General features: G+C 35.1%; 1 protein-coding gene across 1 annotated transcript in view; it reads right to left on the bottom strand.

Annotated features, from left to right (window-relative positions):
- Nucleotides 1-21,240, bottom strand: part of SPATA5 (spermatogenesis associated 5) — a 363,095-nt gene that overhangs the window by 58,852 nt on the left and 283,003 nt on the right. The window contains exon 15 of the mRNA XM_047091209.1: nucleotides 14,854-15,018. Coding sequence (XP_046947165.1) covers nucleotides 14,854-15,018 — 165 coding nt within the window. The remainder of the gene's footprint in view (nucleotides 1-14,853; nucleotides 15,019-21,240) is intronic.

Below are 21,240 nucleotides of genomic sequence, written 5' to 3'. Positions count from 1 at the left end.
AGGTCATGATCTCACAGTTCCTGAGTTCCAGCCCCACATCAGTCTCTGTGCTGACAGCTCAGAGCCTAGAGCCTGCTTTCAGAGTCTGTGTCTCCCTCTCTCTCTGCCCCTCCCCTGCTTGCACTCTGTCTCTGTCTCTCAAAAATAAAAATAAAACACTGAAAAAAAATTTAATGTTTTATTTTTGAGAGAGAGAGAGAGAGAGGGAGAGAATGAGCAGGGGAGGGGCAGGAAGAGAAGGAAACAGAATCCAAAGCAGGCTCCAGGCTCTGAGTTGTCAGCACAGAGCCCAATGAGGGGCTCGAACTCATGAACTGCAAAATCATAACCTGAGCAGAACGAAGTCGGTCGTTTAACCGACTGAGCCACCCAGGTGCCTCTCTTTAGAAGTTCTTTAATTGATTACTTCTACATCTAATATATTTCCAAAAATTTTACATAAAAATGTTTAATAAAGAAAGCTTCTTACAAAGGGCAGGAATTGGTTATTAATTTTATTCTTTATCTCAGCTGTCTTTTTGGTGCTTGTGTGGAAAACTGAATTTTCTGCATTTTAAACTATGAATTTCATCTTAAACTGGGGCCTTCAAACCAAAATTCTTTTAGGAACAAATCCTTGTCATCAAACAAAATCTTATAGATTAAAATTGAGCTCCCCCAACTGAAGCCTGGGTGAGGGGCTCTAAGATCCTTTCCCTTCTGTGCTTCTATTCTAGTCCTGAAATAACTCCAAAGAACTCTAATGCTTTCAGAGACAATGTTTTAAACTATCCTCTAAAATATAAGGATTTCCCAAGTATAAAATCACTTACCACAGTATCTTCTATTACCATTATCTTCCTTTTAACTTCTTCCTGAAAGTCCCCTAATAAGGCTCAGTAAAATATAATAGCAGTGTTTAAGATGAGTTAGACTAATACCATAGAGTCAATAAAATGTATTATGCAATTTGATTATAACCATGTAAAAATGTAATTGCATACAATAGAAAGGATTGGGAAGTCCTTTCAACAAACTGTAAACACTTTTATTTATGTTCATTGAATGCTTTTTAATGTAAAAACTGTTAGTGTGGAATAATCCTTTTTTACAAGGAAACTTGAGCCCTTCAAGTATCTTGAAAGTCAGCAGAAGGGGGACAGCAAGAGTTAAGAACAAGAAAAGCTACAGAAAGCAGAGTCGAATACTCTGGAATTCTTTTTTATTCACTTGTTTTTATACAACTGGAAAAGTAACCAGTTAGAGGTTTATTTGGGAGAGAAAATTTTTTAAAAATGCAGATGCCCTTGTAGTAATACTGACTGATGATTTGATTTGATTCAGTCAGATGTTTTTCTGAGACCATTGATTGGGACTGTCCAAAAAAAGCACTTAGAAAAGCAGGTCTAGAGGATATGGGCTGGGGCGGGGTGGGGGGTGCTACAGAAAACTTGGAAGGTGAAGGGTGAAAAGTGAAGACAAACTTTGTCTAATCTAATCTTCCACGGAACTCGCTCTGTGCCTGAACAAAAAAATAAAATCTTTTTTCCTTTGGTTGGCTTTAATAATGCATGTTCTGCTCTGGGAGCTACAACTTGTTTGCAACTTTCAGATTAGTTATACTAGTGGTGAAATACATTTTGGGGGACTACCATGGGAAACTATCCATTCTAGAAGCACTGCTTCTAGAAGTAAGTATATTCTGAATTCTCAAAAGGCAACTTACTGTAAATTTTTGGTAAACTAGGAACTGCCTATAATCATCTGATTCTCAAAGACAATTAAGGCTGAAATTAATGACTATAAATTAACAGAAATAATCTTCATTAGTTACAAAGAAAGAACCTCAAAATATAACATAACCAGTGCTATAAAGATGCGAACTATAATGGACTCAGCCTGCTCAGGCTGCAATAACAAAATACTGAAGACTGGGTGATGGAAGCATAGAAATTTATTTACTATCACATCTGGAGGCTAAACATCTGAGGTCAGGTGCCCCTATGGTCAATTCCTGGTGAGGGCTCTCTTCCTATCTTGCAGACAGCCACCTTCTCATTGTATTTTCACATGGCCTTTCTTTTATGCATACAGGAGGTCTTATTAGGGTCCCACATATGAATTTATTATGAATATATTTAATTGTAATTACCTTCTTATGAGCTCTACCTATAAATATAATCACATCAAGGGTACGGCTTCAACATAGGAATTTTGTGGAAACAAAATTCAGTCCATTGCAGACTACTTAAAAATTATAAGCAATTACCATTAGGAAAAAAGGAAAGAAAGCTTGAAACTTATTAGACACTGACATCTCCCCCCCCCACCCCGCCCTCCAAGGCTGTGGCTTTCCCTGTGAAGCACATAAAATGGTAGCAATATTCTCTTTTGCTTTATTCTACATTTTGTCTATTATATGACTATAAACATGAATTATACATTGATCACCAAAAGTATTGGCTATCAAAGAAGAGAATATACTATCTTCATGAATGGTTAGCTTACAGAACATGCTCAATTTATACAGAGAGCTATATTTAAACATAGCTTTACAGATGAAGGTGGTTCAGGCAGCAGGTCAACTGATTCTTTAAATACCTATGCAGTTATGTTTAGGCCCCTTGGAGGTCCTTAGGATGTGTCACTACTTGAATATCAAAAATAATTCAAAATAATACAGAACATAGTTATATACTATTTTATGCTATATTATTATGGAAAAATTATTATTATGAGGTCTCTTGGTACTAACTGCAAAAAACCACTTGGGGTAGGATCCAAGTTTTGTCCACATTAAACCAAATTTTATACTAAGCTAGGTCATGTTAAAGTTGAACTTCAATGTGTTTTAATTTTTACATAATTTAAAATGTATAATAACAACCAAGTCTTGTCCTTACTTGAGTTATTTTATTATGTCCCTAAAATTCAATTATTGCTTTTTAGTTGTATGTACAAGTACAAAATGAATGAAAATATTAATGTAACTTACTTTACATAATTCTCTAAAATTTTGTAAACAAATATTTTTTTAAAAATGCATAATTTAGGGGTGTCTGGGTGACTCAGTCAGTTAAGTGTCCAACGCTCAGGTCATGATCTCACAGCCCATCAGTTCCAGCTATGTGTCGGGCTCTGTGCTGACAGCTCAGAGTCTGGTGCTTGCTTGGATTCTGTCTCCACTCTCTGCACCACTCCTGCTCGCACTCTTTCTGTCTCTCTCCCTCTCTCTCAAAAATAAATAAACATTAAAAAAAATTTTTAATGGATTAATTAAAGCACTGAAGGTATTAATCTATCCATGAAAATATCCCATAGGGTTTAAAATTAAAGTGGACTAGCCATGGCAGGAGGTTTTTGATGTGTGGCACAAAGCAGATGTACAATACTAATTTCATAAATGAATGACAGATGAAGTCACAGCATAAGTGTCTTTCATTAAACTATAAGGAAGCCATTAATGAACCATCAGACCAGCTTTTGTGAACCTGTGCATGTGTGAATATTTCATGTCAATTATGGCCAACTCAGTGGTATAACAAGAAATTTCATTTTGAATTGACAACTTTTAGAATTAAATGATTCCCCACCCCAATCTCCAGTTCTAGCATAGGCTTAGGGCACAACAACAACAACAACAACAACAACAACAAAATACGAAATGCTGGGGGACTACTATTTTTATATCTGAGAGTATTTGTTTGACCTTTTATATTTTTAAGGATTCTGGCAAGAAGTTAATGCTAGGCAAACTAAATAAAATTCTTGGTTTTAAATATAAAACCACTCCTTAAGGATTCTTTTGAAGTGAATAAAAAAATATGCCAAGGGGCTACTTTTGCTACTACCGAAAGTAGTTCTAATGCCAAAACAGTTTAAGTGAAATTTTTTTTAATTCTGAAGAAAAAGAGAAAATAATTAGTTTATAATTTGAAACTTCCACAATGGTAAATACAGCATGTGCATTACACATAATGTCTTGAATAAGGAAACCTTCCTAAAATATAAAAGCAAAAAAAAATCAATTTTCCAGATTTTAATAGCAAAAAGAGAGCTAATTATTGTTAAAGAACTCCAGCAATAATATTTGGAGGTTGAAAACATAGATTAAACAAAAAAAGAGAGCTCTGAAGATCTCAATAAGGCTAGTTTTCTTTCTAGTTTAAGGAAAGGTTAGATTCTGTTTTTAAATTTCCAAAACATGGTGAAGGTTATATATATTTAAGAACAATATAATGACTGCACTGCAACTCTGAGCAACCATTTTAGAGAGTTTAAGTAGCATTTTAATAGAATGACACCTTTGAGAGCTCAGAAACTGCCATTTGGGGATGAAGAATGAGAACAACATCCTTATGTCACCATCATACAGCAAATGACATGTAGTGCTTTTGTCATTAGTGTTAGCTTTCTGGGCTTTACCTAAATACCTGGGTTTAAACCTAACCTAAATAAAAGGGCACAGTAATTAGGAATGCTTATTTCCTAAGTGATTATTCTAGTAGAAACAGAAACCCTCAACTTTCTGAAGTTGCTACGTTCACTTTTTTCAACCAACAAAATTTATGTTAAAAAAAGTTAGAATTAAGTTGTATACTAGTAACTAGGATTACCTTGAAGAATATGCTGATACAGGGATATTATGTAAGCAGTTTGTAAGGAAACATTAGCTTTACACACTTGAGAGTAAAAAACAGTATACATCTTTAACAAGAAAAAATAAAAATAGGGATAACAATGTTTATAAATATAAACTAGCTGAAATAAATACTGCATGTAACAATGAAACATAATTTGAATTTAAAGAACACACTATTAAGACTAAAAATATGACATACATATGAAACACTCATTATGAGTGCTCATAAAATCTAAGGCAATGAAATATAAAAATAAGCAGATTGTGGATTTTTTTTATGTTAAACATCACTTAGATTGAGTTTGCTGATTTAAAAAAATATAATGAAAATGACTTATTGGGCACTTGCTGTTACTGACAAGGATAAGTACCTTACAGGAATTTCATCTATTCTGGACAATAGATCTATGAAATAGAGATTTTTTTAAACCTTATTTACATATAAGAAAACTGATCACAAGGTAGGAAATATTAGGCATTTGGATTTAGATCTTTCTCATTCCATAACCCATTTGCTTAACTAAAATGCAATTTTGCATAGTTTAAAATATTCTTTTTTAAAAAAAAAATTTTTTTTAATGTTTATTTAATTTTGAGACAGAGAGAGACAGAGCGTGAACAGGGGAGGGGCAGAGAGAGAGGGAGACACAGAATCTGAAACAGGCTCCAGGCTCTGAGCTGTCAGCACAGAGCCTGACGCGGGGCTCGAACTCACAGACCGTGAGATCATGACCTGAGCCAAAGTCGGACGCTTAACCAACTGAGCCACCCAGGCGCCCCTAGTTTAAAATATTCTTGATAAACAGTTTTCACATATGTTTTTGGCATTCTTTTCATATATAGAATCAAATTATTAGAAATTAACCTTCTATCACCTCAAATAACCAAGCAAAAATATCCAACTCTATCAGAATCTATAAAATAGAATTAATAGCACGCTTTATACAACTTTTTAAAATTGTGTTCCTCTCAAGTTCGTAGAACCCTTAAATTTTATAACTCTTCTGAAAATGAAGAAGCATAGATTAAATGTGCAAAAATTCTAGGGAGCCAACATGTGTTAATAGAAACTAAGGATCTGGAAAAGGAAAAACAAAGCAGAACATTAAAATGCTTAAATCAGCACTACTGTTGGCTTGCGTAATTCTTCATAGCTACAGATTCAGCCTGGGCCGATGTTTGGGGACTAGATCATAAGGTCTTGACTAATTGGTTGCCTTGATATACTGCTTCCTTATAAAGAAGTTTCAGTATTTGGTTATAAAATGCTCTATTAAGTTTGTTGCTAGCCAGGCTCTCATTCAATGTCCATTTCCTTTCTGACTAATGCTTCTTGTAAGCTGACAGCAGCTTTAAACATCTGGCAAGGAGTCAGTAATACAGGTATTGCAGCACAAGGTGTTCTGGAAAATGATTTGCTTTGGTGTAAACATCTTATCTAAAATATAAAATAGCCTTCAGGTAAGCTGAATTAAGGTTCTTGTATTGCCAATTTGAGTAGAAGCTAAAGTTTACAGATACAGAGGATGTTTATATCTCCATACACTGGACATTTTAAAAACTGCACATTAAAATGAACATTATAACTTTGTAACTTACACTTACTTTCATAACAAAGAGTTTAGGGAAAAAGTGAGCTGGTGTTTATTTCCATTTTACAACACTTTTTATCATAATGCCTCCAGAAACACACACACACACACACACACACACACACACACACACACAATCACTGGGCATCTCTGAGCAGATAAAACTTTCATTTTAATTCAGTGGAAAATTGCTAAGGAGAATTTTATTAAATTCTGAATTCTATGCACTGTCACTCTTTCAATGTTCCTCTTCCTCTGGTGCTATGATTAGAATCTCTAGGCCACAGTAGCAAATATTTAGAGACATTGACTAAGACCCTAAGATCCCAGGTTTCTAGAAGCATTGTAAAGGAAACAAAACCATGTTATATATCCCTAGAAATCCAATCCCTAAGTGATTCCTTATACAATTAATTTAATCTATGACAGGTATATAACCACATAGATTTTTAACACAAGAAAGAATCACAGAGACCATATTCCCACCTCCCCTGTTAAAATATGAAAACTGAGTTCTAGAGATGATAACTGATTTAGCCAAACTAATAGTGTAATACATGGCCAAAATAGGATTAAAGTCTAGATCTTGGCTTTTACCGAACTTCTTCTGTAAGTATGTAGATTGTAAAATTGTGGGGAATGGGGAAGAATAGGGGTGTAGTGAGCTGCCTTAAAAGTTACAGCCTGACTATCTGCTTTCAGTATATGCTGATTTTTGCTCTAGAGATTCTATCAATTCATTTGCAAGAGTAGGCACATTTTAGCAACCGAAAAGTGCTGTGGAGATAAGGTGCTGGCCCTAGGAGCTTATATTTAGTATTATATGTGATAAGACGGCTCAGAAGACATAACACACCTTACTTTCAACACTTTGGCCATTCATACCAGGTGCTGCACCTCATGGCTGGTTTAGCGCTGCACAAAAGACATCTTTGTTGTTGTTCTAAAGCAAGGCAGACCTCATTTGGATGTGTGTCGAATCTTAAGACTACCCTATGTTCTCCTACAAATGGTACTTGAGAGCCTGTCTGGATGTTCTGGCAGGGCAGTGCAGCTACTTGTACACCCTCCATCAAAAAATGGTCCTCTTCAACTGTACACATAGCTTTGGGAGGTATGCACGTGGAGCCATGAGGGAGGAAGAGGACATCAGTCTAGCCAGCCAGATCAGTTGAATAAACCCTAACAATCAATGGGGTGACAGATGTTGCAGCCAGATCACTCTCGCATCCAAAAAAGACACTGCATAAAGACATCTTTAATATTCCCATCTCCCTCCATAATGGGTAATAAATAACAAATTCTCATAATTTATCCCATTCACAAAATATGTTCGTCCAAGGGTTTATGAGGCAAATCTTAAAGTCACAGAAAATAGTTTATCTACTTGGGCTGTAAAAATCTAAATTTCTTTATTCAATGACTACATATGAACTTTATATGAATTACGGTGCTGGGCACTCTGAGGGATATTGAAAAGTGGATAAGCCAAAAATGAGACAGCTTTGTAAAGATGTGAACGTTGTGTCCATACAAGGATGCCCAGCTTGGGGGAGAGGGGGTAAATAAGGACTGAAATACGGACTTTATGAAAGCTCATGCTCTGCTTGACAAGCCTTTTGATCTGGCAAGTAGCTGTCACCAGGTAGGACCAAGGAGCATATTTTTTTAATTCACTTAGCGCTTGGGTAGGCTACTTAATGGTGGCTTTGACACAAAATGCCACCAATCTTTTGATAGCACAAATTTGATGACAACATTTCTTACTAACTTTTTCAATGGTTCTCCAATGCTTAAAGGAGAAAAGCCAAGTTTGGATGATATTCAAGGTCCTTCACATTGTCTTACCTACTTTTCTTGCTTTATCACCTACTACTTCTATAGGCAGACTCTTTCTTCTGGTCATATTTCAACCTTTAACCAAATCTAGAACAATCCATGTTCTTTTCTTTTTTAAATAGGCTTCACACCCAGCACAGAGCCCAATGTGGGGCTTGAACTCATGACCCTGAGATCAAGACCTGAGCTGAGATCAAGAGTCAGATACTCAGCCAATGGAGCCACTCAGGTGCCCACATTGTGTTCTTTTGTGCATCTCTGCCTTTCTATCAGGTAGGAATGCTCTCTTCCAAGCTTATGGAACTCTACTTATGGAACTCCTATTCACCCATTAACACTCAGATCGACTATCCCTTCGTTCAATCCCAGCTAGTGTGAGTCACACCCTGTTCTTTCTCCCAAAGTATTCTGCACATCATTAGATCGTGCCACATGAATACATTATATGGAACTTAGTTGTTTATATGTTTTTCCTTCAAAACTGCAGGACTTATTCTCAATATCTGAAAAATATGGTAAATGAATAGATGAAAATATAACTTCAAGTAGCTTATACTTATTTGGGAGGATGATAACAAGGTAACTAAAAATAATCACATATAAGATAAGTACATATAAAAACATAAAGATGTTTCATATCTGCTGTTTAGTTCACTAACTCACTGTTCATAAAAGCAGGCAAGCCTTTACCAAAGATTCAGATATGTCAAAGGGAATAGTGAAACACTTTCAAAGACTCTTTAGATGACTCAGAGGAATGGAGAAATCATGAAGAGTCTTTTAGGAGGAGTTGAAAGATTTGGTTTCTGGTCCTGGGTTTGTCACTTATTTGCTGTGGGACTTCAGACAAATCCACTGTTTTTGCTTGGGTCTAGTTCTCTTGTTATAGCACTATTCCCATAGGGTTAAGATTCTCAAATAGATAATGTGTACAAAAGTACATTTAAAACTAGAAAATTCCACTTTAAGTGAATGTTAAAACTGACATTTTTTTGTTGGTGAAATGACAGATTAACACATAAATTTATGATTCATCCAACATTAACATCCACTGACTATGAGACACTGGAGATAGTCTAAGAAGTAAAAAAAAAAAAACCCGGTTTCTGCTGTAGAGAATCTTAGTTTATTTGGGGGAGATGATGGGGCTGCTCATATTAAAATAACTACGGGGGGAAATGTGCAAAGAGCTAAACAAGGGAAACAGAAATCAGTGTAAAAGAATTAAAAAAGACAAGTCACTTGTGCTGGGGTGTTTTCATAACAAAGCAGTGATTTCAGTACGTTATGTAAAAAAGAGTATTTTGAAACTCTGGGGTACAGAATTTTAAGGTAAATGCACATGAAGGGGTAGAGAGATAACAAGGATCTTAAAAGCAGTAGACCAGTTGGTTGTAGCAGTATGTTTTCATAGGGCAGTTTCTGATTAGGTAGGACAAGTAGGTTACAGTGTACAGGAGGTTGCTAAGTACTGTGGTACTCTGCTTCACTCTAGGGACAGGAACAGTCCTGCCAAGCTGCTTTCTAACAATACTAACCAGAGAGCCTGAGACTGGCTAACAGGTGTTTGTTTATCACTATCTCAGAGGTATTGTTGGATAGAGTCAATCTATGTCACATTCGAACACATTGATCCTGATTTTTAGTTTGGGAAAAATTGTCACAAGAGACTTCATGTAGGAAGAGTACAGACATCCTAAATAGCTATAATTGTTTTTTCTGTTTTCACTGTGTTGGAGAAAAGAGAGACAATGTCAGAAGGAATGTTAATCAACAAGACAGTAAATTAATTTATGGTTCTCCCTTTATTAGCTATAATAGCTTCAGCATGGTGACTAGAGCCTTCTTGAATAAATGAGTTACACTGGGAGGTAATTTTTTAATGTCAAGTTGGCATGAAGACCTTGAGCTATTAGACCCAGAAGGGCAAAGACTACAAAACAAAATCCAGGGCAAGGTAATCATTTTAGTCAAACAAGGATAAAGAGACTAAATTTATATGGAGTTAAAGCTTTTTAAAAACTTAGTGTGGAATGTATTTAACTCTAACAAATTGCTTTAAGAAGACTTTCTAGCGGTAGGTTGATAAGATTACCCTAAAATCACCATACTAAGCACATGTTATATTTTGAAGAAAAGAACAAGAAGCAACTCATTTATTATTTAGCTTTCAGATATATTATATGGTTACTGAGGGAATGCAAAACATTACCATCTTATAGCAATATCATCTAAAACTTCAGTGGTAAATATAAATAGTGAACAGATAAGAGGAAGAAAGAATGAAGGGAAGTAACATTTATGAAGCACTCTTTATGTGTCACACATTGTTTTTTGGTGCTTTTATATTTGTTACCTCATTTAACCCTCAAAACAATTTCAGTCATTGGAGCGCCTGGGTGGCTCAGTCAGTTGAGTGTCTGACTTCAGCTCAGGTCATGATCTCACAGCTCATGAGTCCGAGCTCCACGTCAGGCTCTGTGCTGACAGCTCAGTCTGGAGACTGCTTCAGATTCTGTGTCTCCATTTCTCTCTGCCCCTCCCCTGCTCATACTCTGTTTCTTTCTCTCTCTCTCTCTCTCTCTCTCTCTCTCAAAAATAAATAAACATTAAAAAAAAAAAAAAGAAAAGAAAACAGGGTGCCGGGGTGGCTCAGTCGGTTAGGTATTGGACTTCAGCTCAGGTCATGATCTCGCAGTTCATGGTTTGAGCCCCACGTCGGACTCTGTGCTGACAGCTCAGAGCCTGGAGCCTGCTTCAGATTTTGTGTCTCCCTCTCTCTGCCCCTCCCCTGTTTGTTCTCTGTCTGCCTCTCTCTCTCAAAAATAAATAAAAGTATTTAAAAAATTTTAAAAAACCCAACTTCAGTCACCTAGATATTTTAAAAATGAGAAAACTAAGGTTCTAAGAGGTTGAATAACTTGTCTGTAGCTATCCTGAAAGAAAAAGACTACTATTGTATTAAAAGTCTACTCCAATGCAACACTAAAATTCTTTTTTGTTTTCCCTTTACTGCCTCTCTTGGAAGTTGAATCCTCAAATCTTAATATATAAAATAAATGTTAGAATTGCCTATATTATTTATAAAATGTATAACTGATACCTGGCTCTTAGACATATTATCAATTTCACTTTATGAGATAAGCACTAAAAGGAAATTAACATCCAAAAGCAAGTAAACATTCAACTCAAATTTTACAGATACTAGTTGTCGGCCTATGTCAGCAAATTCCTACACAGAGAGGAAATTACATATCTTACTCGTCACCTCCGTTCCCAGGCACATGGCACATGGGTAGTGGGCCCAGTTATGCCTTTCATGTGCATATATTTTTGATTGTTGATTTCCTGTTGGTTGGGTAAGATAAAAGTTTTCCTAAAGTAACTAATTGGATAAAAGACAAATGAAAAAATGAAGTGGAATCTACTACAAATAACTTAAAAAACAAAAATCAAAGCAGAAGAAAACAATAGCTATAACCAAAAAAGACTTATTATTTCCTCCTGAACTGAATTCCCATCTGCTTTTAAATGGCAACATGTTTTTCCATTAACTGGAAGCTACAGCCAAGAAGCCAAAGACAATGAGGTTTTGGCCACCAGGGAGTAGAAGGCGCAGGATGGCTGAAGGATGCTACCTGCTTCAGCCTCTCTGTAAAGGCTGTTCCCTAGTGACCCTATTCTCCTTCCAGCTGGCAACAAACTTACTGTGGGGACTCTTCTGAGAATTAAAGAAATGTTTCAGTTCTCTGTATACCCTCTCCAGGGAGGGAAAATGGAGTAACTCAGAAGGGTATGAGAAGCCATTTGAAACACTGTGCCTGTGTAAGCTTTTAAGAAACAACACAACAGGGCAAAATAAAGCACCAGGTGAAAAGAAAACATTTTAAAAAAGTAACTTCCTTCCATCCCAGTCGTTAAAAGTACCCATATCATCTACAATCACCCTCGATAGACTTTTATGGGTTGTCATTTATTTATTTCTTTAAAGTAAGCTCGATGCCCAAGGTGGGGCTTGAACTCACAAGACCGAGATCATGAGTCACATGCTCTACTGACTGAGGCAGACAGGCACCCTTCTCAACAACAGCTTTTTAATTAAAACAACAACAACAACAACAACAACAAAACACTCACCACAGTTAAACATCTTATGTTTCTAAAAGATAGACAATGGTGTGAGCAAATTCCTCATCTCTGGCTCACCTGGCCAAATTCTTGTATATATAGCTAATAATATACAGTTTAAAATTAATATATAATACACATAATATACCAATTATATAATATTGATGATACTATCCTCTTATGAAGACAATTTATCACCATTTTCATTTGATACCAAGATGGCCAATGAGACACACTCTAAATCTGAAAAAGTAGCTGTGCCTGTAGCAGTGTGTATTGCTACAAAGTTAGAGGGCTCTCCTTATGGTAAATAACAAAGGGAAGTTTATTTTTCCTAAATACAATCTTTAAAATCTCTTTTCTTCTTCTGTTCATTAAATGTTTGATAAATACGTACTATGTATTAGATTCTGTGCTGAAGGCTATGGCCTTGGCCTGAAGAAGAAATAAATTAGTTATATCAGTGGTAAAGCACTGGGTCTGTAGGAGTCAGGTGACTGAGTTTCCAGCTTGAATTGGTCTTACTGCTAAAAAATCAAAAATCAAAATGAATTTTAGCTTTCAATATTGCAGCATCATTTTCATTCTGATGGAAAGAGGTGGGGGGAAAGATGGTAACTTATATTTTATTTGAAGCTAAATGTTATCAGTCTTAAATTTCCTATTTATTAATTTTAAGACTTTTAAGAACGTAATTGTTCTCTTCAAACAATACCTTCACACAGCACCTGTGTGAACTGCCTAAAAAAATCAGACCAAAAAAACAAAAACAAAAACAAAAACAAAACAGAACCAAAAACCAAAAAACAAAGCCAAAACAAACAATATGAAATAAATCTGTCTTGCTCAAACTGAAAATTCCAGAACTACTAAGATACACCTCTGAACAAAATTCCTATGAAGTTGTAATAATATATGGATTACAATTAGAACCATAGTGGGATATACATCTCCCACCTCAACATTATGGGACCAAAAATGTCATTCAACGAGGCACAGAATTTTCTGCGACTTTTCCTGTGACTATTATTAGAAGATCTGATATAAAAATTAATGAGAAAAAAAATTAATGAGAAATGAATGTGCTTATATTATAGATTCAATAAGGCATGCACTACATAAGAACTAGCAAGCTGGTACAATAATTCCTGAGTTTTTTCCTTTTAGCCAGATGAACCTCATTGGCTTTGATTTTTGTTTTTCATCTCTATGTTACTACCATGAATTACTTCAAAGTGAGAAAGGCACATTTATACCTTGCTAACTGCTCTTCCACTTCCCTCAGCTCAAGTGAAAGATTTATGGTTTCTTCCCTTTGCTGTTTCCTGTAAAGTGACATATATATATATATATACGATGCTACCCTTGGTCTCACATCAAAAACTGAATTCTAGAAATACCTGAGCAGTCAGTTAACAGCAACTAGATGTTCATTTTAACTTAATGGACAGTCGTGCCCAAAAGATGCTCATAAGGATTATTTTTTCAGGTAGGAATGTACTTCAACTGCCTCTCAAAGTACTTTCTACATGGATTTTGTTTTTTTTAACCTCTAGTGAAAATTTCCCCTCTCTACAGGGGGAAAATGAAATATACATAGTTCATAGTTGAGACAAAACAGTGAGGAGATTTTGGGTTTATTTTGGTTGTTGTAATTAGCTATGACTGCATGATAGACTCAGTCCAATTTTGCATGTAAATTTATCTACAATACTCTCTGAGTACCACTAATGATCTGTTATGTATGAATCTCTTTGGTATATACAGAAGAAAGATTACAAACAATAGTAAGCAGATAGAATGTAGAGTCTCAGTCTATTGAATAACTCAGAATAAAAAGAATCTACCATTTCTTACTAAAAAAACATTAATTTCCCAGTACAAATCCTTATCAGTGGTATTCAGAAGATATTTCTATTTTGAGGACTATAGTCTGTCCTTTCCTTAAGAAATGTATGCAGAAAAGATGCACAATTATCTTAGTAGAATTTTATTTTGTAAATAAAAATGGCCTAACTAAAAAGTTGCTAAGGTGAAAAAAAAAGTGTTTATCTGCCATACTTAAAATTTTCATATTTTCACAGAGGTCTTGCTGTTCCTATTGAGAGTATACTTTCACAACTAAGGGTAGATTGTCCCTTTTACAGTTTTTATGAGAGAATCTTTGTTAATATACAAGTAGAATGACATAATTGTCCAAGATGTTAAAAGATGGTAATAATACAATTTCTGCCAAATCTTTTACTTCCTAAAACTTGCATGATATCCTAATTTCATTTTTATGCTCTCTATAAGAAAATATGTAAAGCTGTGTATCATTTCCATTTGATAGATTAAGAAATCAAAATCCAGAGAAGTGTGTGAATGATTGGAAGCTGATGTATCAAGAAACCAGAAAGAAGAAACTTCTCGCCCAGTGTTCTCTCCACTGTATCATGTTAATTCTCTGAAGACTACATTTTGAGAAGCAACAGAAGCCAGGTAAAAACAACTGAGATATAATACAGGCCAGGTAAAATGAAATTTAATTTAGTGATTACCTGTCACGTAGTGCATTTCCTGTTTTAAGATTTCTTAACATATGGCTATTTTTGGCATCAAGCAGTCTTTTTGCTAATGACCCCAACCCACTGTTTTCCTGCCACCAAGGTATTTTGAGAAGAACTGTCTTACCTCTGCTCCTGAATATGTATCAGTTTGGAGGATGAGTTCAGCCAGATCAATGTCATTACCGACTGGCATAGAATGAAACTGCAGGTTAAATATTTCCCTTCTTGTTGCTGCATCTGGTAACGGCACATAGATGATTCTATCAATTCTTCCAGGCCGCATCAAAGCCTGTAAAGAGGATGAGACAATGCAGAAAAACCAAGCTCAGAACTGACATTCCACATGAAAGGTGGATATCTAGAATCTCATGAATAACCCACTATTACTCATAATTAGTACATGAAACAAGTACTAGAGATGCTATAATCTATTTTAAAGATTCAAACAAATAAATCATGTTCAGAGTACTTTTGAAAGTAGCAGAGCAATACTTCTGAGAGGCTTTCTGCTCCTCAGCAACTGTCAGGTCAATAAAAGATGGCTATTCTCTTTTAGGGAAGTGTGTAATATGACTTGCATTCATTGTATCAAAAGACTTTTTTTTGGAATTTCCTGCAATATCTCTTAAAATAAGGGTTAAGTTGTTTTAGAGAGCCCTTAAAATAGCACAGCTCTAATAAAAGAATACTTCTAGAGCTGAAAGTAGTCAAATGAACTTCCCTCATATTTTATTGGAGGCTAAGGCCTAAATTATCTTAGAGCTAATGAATTCATGTATTCAGAAAACCTTACCGAGCATGCACTATACACTAGACATTGTTCTTGGTACTAGAAAATAGCATGAATAAGATAGATATGTCTAAAATTGATTGTGGTGATGGCTGCATGTATTTGTGGATATACTAAGAGCCACTGAACAGTGTACTTTAAGTGGGTGAATTTTATATTTATTCTATCCCAATAAAGTTACTAAAACAGAGGGGCGCCTGGGTGGCGCAGTCGGTTAAGCGTCCGACTTCAGCCAGGTCACGATCTCGCGGTCCGTGAGTTCGAGCCCCGCGTCAAGCTCTGGGCTGATGGCTCGGAGCCTGGAGCCTGTTTCCGATTCTGTGTCTCCCTCTCTCTCTGCCCCTCGCCCGTTCATGCTCTGTCTCTCTCTGTCCCAAAAATAAAAAATAAACAAACAAAAAAAAAATAAAACAGATACAGGTCTAAAATGTGTGTGGGTGTGTGTGTGTGTTAAGGAGTTGGGGCAGCTTTTAGTTGGGATAGTGAGAGAAAGCCTCTCTGAGGAGGTAACTTATGTTGATATCCAAAGGAGTCAGCCTTTGAAATATCTAGGGGAAGGGCATGCAAGGTAAATGGAACATCAAGTGCAAAGGCAAGAATGACTGGTATGTTCCAGGGAAAGAAAAACAAAATCAATGTGATAGAGTGAATAAGGAAAAAAGAGGTAGGAAATGAGGTCAGAAAGACAGTCATAGGCAGATCATAAGACCTTAAAAGACATAGTAAAGAGTATGGATTGTATTCTACTTTTAATGAGAAGTCATTGGAAAGTTTTAAGTAGAAGGTGAATTGGTAAGATTTACATTAAAAGACCACTCATGGGACAATATCAAAAGGTCTAATATGTGTTACTATAATACCAGAAGGAAAGGAAAGAGAAGATGGGGCAGAAAAAATATCTGAAGAAAAAAGAGCCAAATTTCCTCCAATTGGTAAACAAACAAATTTACACAATCAAGAAGCTCAGTGAATCTCAAATAAAATAAATACAAAGAAAGCCACACCTACACGTATCATAGCAAACTGATGGAAACAAAAGACAAAATCTTGAAAGCTGCCAGACTGAATATGGAGAACAATAATTTGAATCACCAGTGACTCTCAATCAAAACAATGAAGGGCAGAAACCAGCAGAACAATATCTTTATAGTGCTGAATGAGGGGCACCTGGGTAGCTTAGTCAGTTAAATGTCAGACTTCGGCTCAGGTCATGATCTCACAGTTTGTGAGTTCAAGCCCTTGTGTCGGGCTCTGTGCTGATAGCTCGGAGCCTGAAGCCTGCTTCAGTTTCTGTGTCTCTCTCTCACTCTGCCCCTCTGCTCATGCTCTCTCTCTCTCAAAACTAAATAAACACTAAAAAAAATTAAAAAAAAATAAAGTGCTGAAAGAATAAAAATGTCATCCTAGAATTCTAGTCCTAGTGAAAATCTTCTTTTTCTTTTTTTTTTTTTTTCAGAGAGAGAGAATGCAAGTGGGGGATAGGGCCTTTATGAGAGAGAGAGGTAAACTTAAGCAGACTCCACACTCAGCCCAGAGACCAATTTGGGCCTTGATCCCACGACCCTGGGATCATGACCTGAACCAAATCAAGAGTCTGCCTGCCGCTCAAATGACTGAGTCACCCAGGTGCCCTGAAAATATTCTTTAAGAACGAAGGAAAAATTAAGTCATTTTCAAACAAAATAAATTTAAGAAAATTTGGTTCCATCAGAACTGCACTACAGAAAACACTAAACGATGTTCTTCAGGTTTAATGGAAATGACATAAGATGGAAAATTGAATCTTCAGGAAGAAATGAAGAGCATTGGAAATGAAACACCACAAAACTGTACATGCCTTCCACCTCTAAAAAAAATTCACTCTTTTGGCTGACATATCAGAAATGGGATTTCTTGAAGATTTAAGAGACACTCACTTATAAATAGTGAAACACAGCATATTTCTACATGTGTACTTTTGAATGAAATATCCAGAAAAAATGTGTGATAGAAGTAAATGTAGAAACTAAGGAAGACAGGAAGTCAAACATAAACATCTTTTAATTAAAAAAATAAAATAAAATAAAATAAAACCCCTGAAAATGTAGTTGTGATCATACATAAAACACTATGGAAAATACAAACATTAAAACCTCATGTGGTTGGCTCTGTGGAAATTAGTTCTTAGAGAACCAGCACATGCATACACACACACACACCATGATATTCTGTGAGTAAGGAACTGACCTCTATCTCTAACCCAAGAATCTCATATCTTTTGCCAAGCTACCATGAAATTGTGGAAGGCTGATTTGTTAGCTTTTAAACAGGGTAAAGTCTCAGAACTTTTATAGTTCTGGACATGTATGTTCCTAATAATGGAGCCTCAAAATAATATAAAGCAAAAATTGATAGGATTAAAGAGATAAAAAAGGTAACTCCACAATCACAATATGAGATTTTAACACTCTTCTGTTAGCAATTATAGAACTAAAAAACAAATCAGTAAAGATACAGAGAATCTGAACAAGGCTATCAATCATTGCAACCTGATATTTATTTATGGGCTACTTTACCCAACAACAGCAGAATACATATTTTTTAAGTACACTTGATATATTCACCAAGATAGCTCATGTGATGAGCCATAAAACAAAAATCAACAAATTCAAAATGACTGAAATCATACAAAGTAGTTCTCTAAGAAGAGTAAATTAGAAAGGAATAACAAGAGAGGAAAACCTCAAACACATGAAAAATTAAACAACACCCTTCTAAGTAAACCATAGGTCAAAGAAGAAATTATGAGGAAATTAGAAAATGTTTCAAGTCGAATGATAATGCAAATATAACATCAAGATAAAGTAGTGCTTAGAGACACATTTATAACTTTAAATGCTGATGGTAGGAAAGAAGTCTAAAATAAATGACCTAAGGTTCAAGAGTAAGTATAAGGCTGGAAATAATAAAGATGAGAGTAGAAATCAATGAAATAGGAAACAAACAATAGAGGAAATTGAAAGTCAAGCGTGGTTCTCTGTAAAGGTTTTAAAAATCTTATTAAATTCTAACTAGATTGAACAAGGATAAAAGAGAGAACAAATCACCAACATCAGAAATGGAAGACAGGTTATCACTACATATCCTACAGATAGCAAAAAGAATAATAAGAGAATATTATCAATAGCTTTAGGACAATAAATAAACAACTTTGATAAAAAATAAGTTCCTTAAAAAATCTAGTTATCAAAATGGACAAAAAATGAAATAAAAATCATAATGGCCCTATATTTATTTTTTTAATGGAACTGAATTAATTAAAAATTGAATTTATTATGACTAACTTTCACACCAAAAACATTCTAGTCTAGATGGTTTCACTTCTGAATTCTGCCAAAGAAGAAACAAGATTGCACAACCACTTCAGAATAACGAACATTTCTCAAGTTGTTTTAGAAGGTCAACATAACACTAACTCCAAACCTAACAAAGATATCACAAAAAATGAAAATTACAGATTAATGAGCCTCGTGAAGACAGACTCAAAAATCCTTAAAAAATATTATCAAATAGAATCTCACAATATGAAAAATGGATAAATCATCTTAACCAAGAGTTATTTCAGGAATGCAAGTTTAGTTTAACACTCAAAATCCAGTTGGTATAATTCACCACAAAAACAGAATACAGGAGAAAATTCACATGATCATTTTAATACATACAAAAAAGTTTTGACAAAATTCAAGATCTGCTCATGTTGAAAAACCTTCAGCAAATTAGTAATAGAGGAGGACTTCAGTATGGTAGGTAGTATCTAGAAAAACCTGCAGCTAATACAATTAATGTTGAAATCTTGAGTGCTTTCTACCTAAGATCAAGAAAAGGTAAAAAGTCACCACTTGTACTGATAAATATAACAGAGGTACTAGTCTTTATTACAAAGACAAAAGGCAAAAGACAAAAACTGGAGGGGGAAAAAGGAAATATAGAACTTGGAATGGGCAAAGGCAAACTATCTTCATTTGCAGATGACATGATTGTTTATGTAGAAATACTAAGGAATAAAACTACTAGCAAGATTACAGAATACAAGTTTATTATAAAATTTGTATTTTTATATATTAAGCAATAAGCTAATAGAATATGAAGTTTTAAAAATCCACTTTATGACAATACATAAAAAACACAAAAAATAAAAGACAGAAATAAAATTAACAAAAAAACACTTCACTGAAAAATGATATCACTATAGTAAGAAAAATTAAAGGCCTATATAGATACACCATTTTCATGAATTAGAAGGCTCAATATTATTAAGATATTCATTCTTTTCCAATTTATCTATAGACTCAACACAATTCCAATCAAAATTTCACAAGGGCTTAAAAAACAACCTGACAAATATTATAATATTTATATGGAAATGCAAATGACTGAGAATGGTGAAAGCCAAGTTAAAAAAGAAAAAAGCTCAAGGACTTATACTACTTACAATGCTAAAAAAAACAAGACAGTGTGACAAGGTCCAGAGGAAAGAAATATAGATCAATGGAATAAAATAAGGGATTCCATAATGGTTTCTATCTTTAAGGCATTCAACTAGGAAAGGAAAGCATTAAAACTAATAATGCTCCAACAACTAGATACTCATATTTTAAAAATCAACATTGATCCTTACCTGGCACCATATTCAAAAATTAACTTGACATGGATCATAAACCTCAATGTATGAGCTAAAACTCCAAACTTAATGTTTATGCAGCCCTGAAGAATCTATAAAGCATTTTCACATACTGTATTTCACTTAGTATTTCTCCAAATCCTATGAAGTAGATTTTGTCATAGCCCTATTAAGAAAAAGAAAATGAGGCCCAAGATCATACAATAAATGGCAGAAAGTGAGCCAATGTTGAATCAATCCTTTTTCACTTTACTATCCTGCCAGTACAAAATGATACACAGTATTGATAGACAAATGAAAAATATTCTTATACTGAAATATGATATAGGTAACAAAAAAAATTAAATAATTCTTGTGTCAAAAAAACATTATACATCTACTGTGGGCCGGGCCCTGTTTTAGGTGCTGGGGAAACAGCTGTGAATAGCTTGGTTACTTTTTTTAAAGTTGAAGTTATCCTTTTCACCCTTATGGGAAAACTCATATTCCAGGCTATTTTAAAATTTCCTTTCTAATAGTTGAAAGAACAACACAGCAAAGGATATAGAGCATACACGTCACCTAAGTCACTGGAACAACACTCAGCATGCATCTGTTCCCCCGCCTTCCCCCCCCCACCTCCTTTCTCCCTGCCAAGTTGTAGCTGTCCCTGGGCAGTGCAGGTTGAATACACTTCAATGATTGTAACGTTGCCTGGGCCAACAGCCAGCTAGTCTTTTTCTGGTCTGATCTTGTCAGTGAAAGTTAGCTTAAAAAACGGTAGGAAAGAGCTTTCCTTCCTGTAGAACCCTGAATGAGTTAACACCCTTCCTAGAATTTCTTTAAAAATACTGTTCTGGGATATTAGGGTGGAAGAGTGTGTTCTGAATGATGGCATTTTCTGTTATTTTAAAACCACCATATAACAACTCTCAATGAAAAAACAAGCCAAGGCTTCCTAATACTACTCTGAGCCCTTCTAGCCTCAAGGTCATAGATACTGTGGCTGCTACATGAAACTCTATTTAAAAATGTCATAGGGCATACTGCCTTTTCAAGAGAACTTATTCAAGACCTTGGCA

This window comes from Lynx rufus, unplaced genomic scaffold (assembly GCF_022079265.1).
Source record: "Lynx rufus isolate CCGP_SWC_20201006 ecotype Redwood Valley unplaced genomic scaffold, mLynRuf1.p SCAF_3, whole genome shotgun sequence".
NCBI lineage: Eukaryota > Metazoa > Chordata > Mammalia > Carnivora > Felidae > Lynx > Lynx rufus.
Note: the sequence above shows the minus strand (reverse complement) of the source record. Positions and strands in the feature narration are given on the sequence as shown.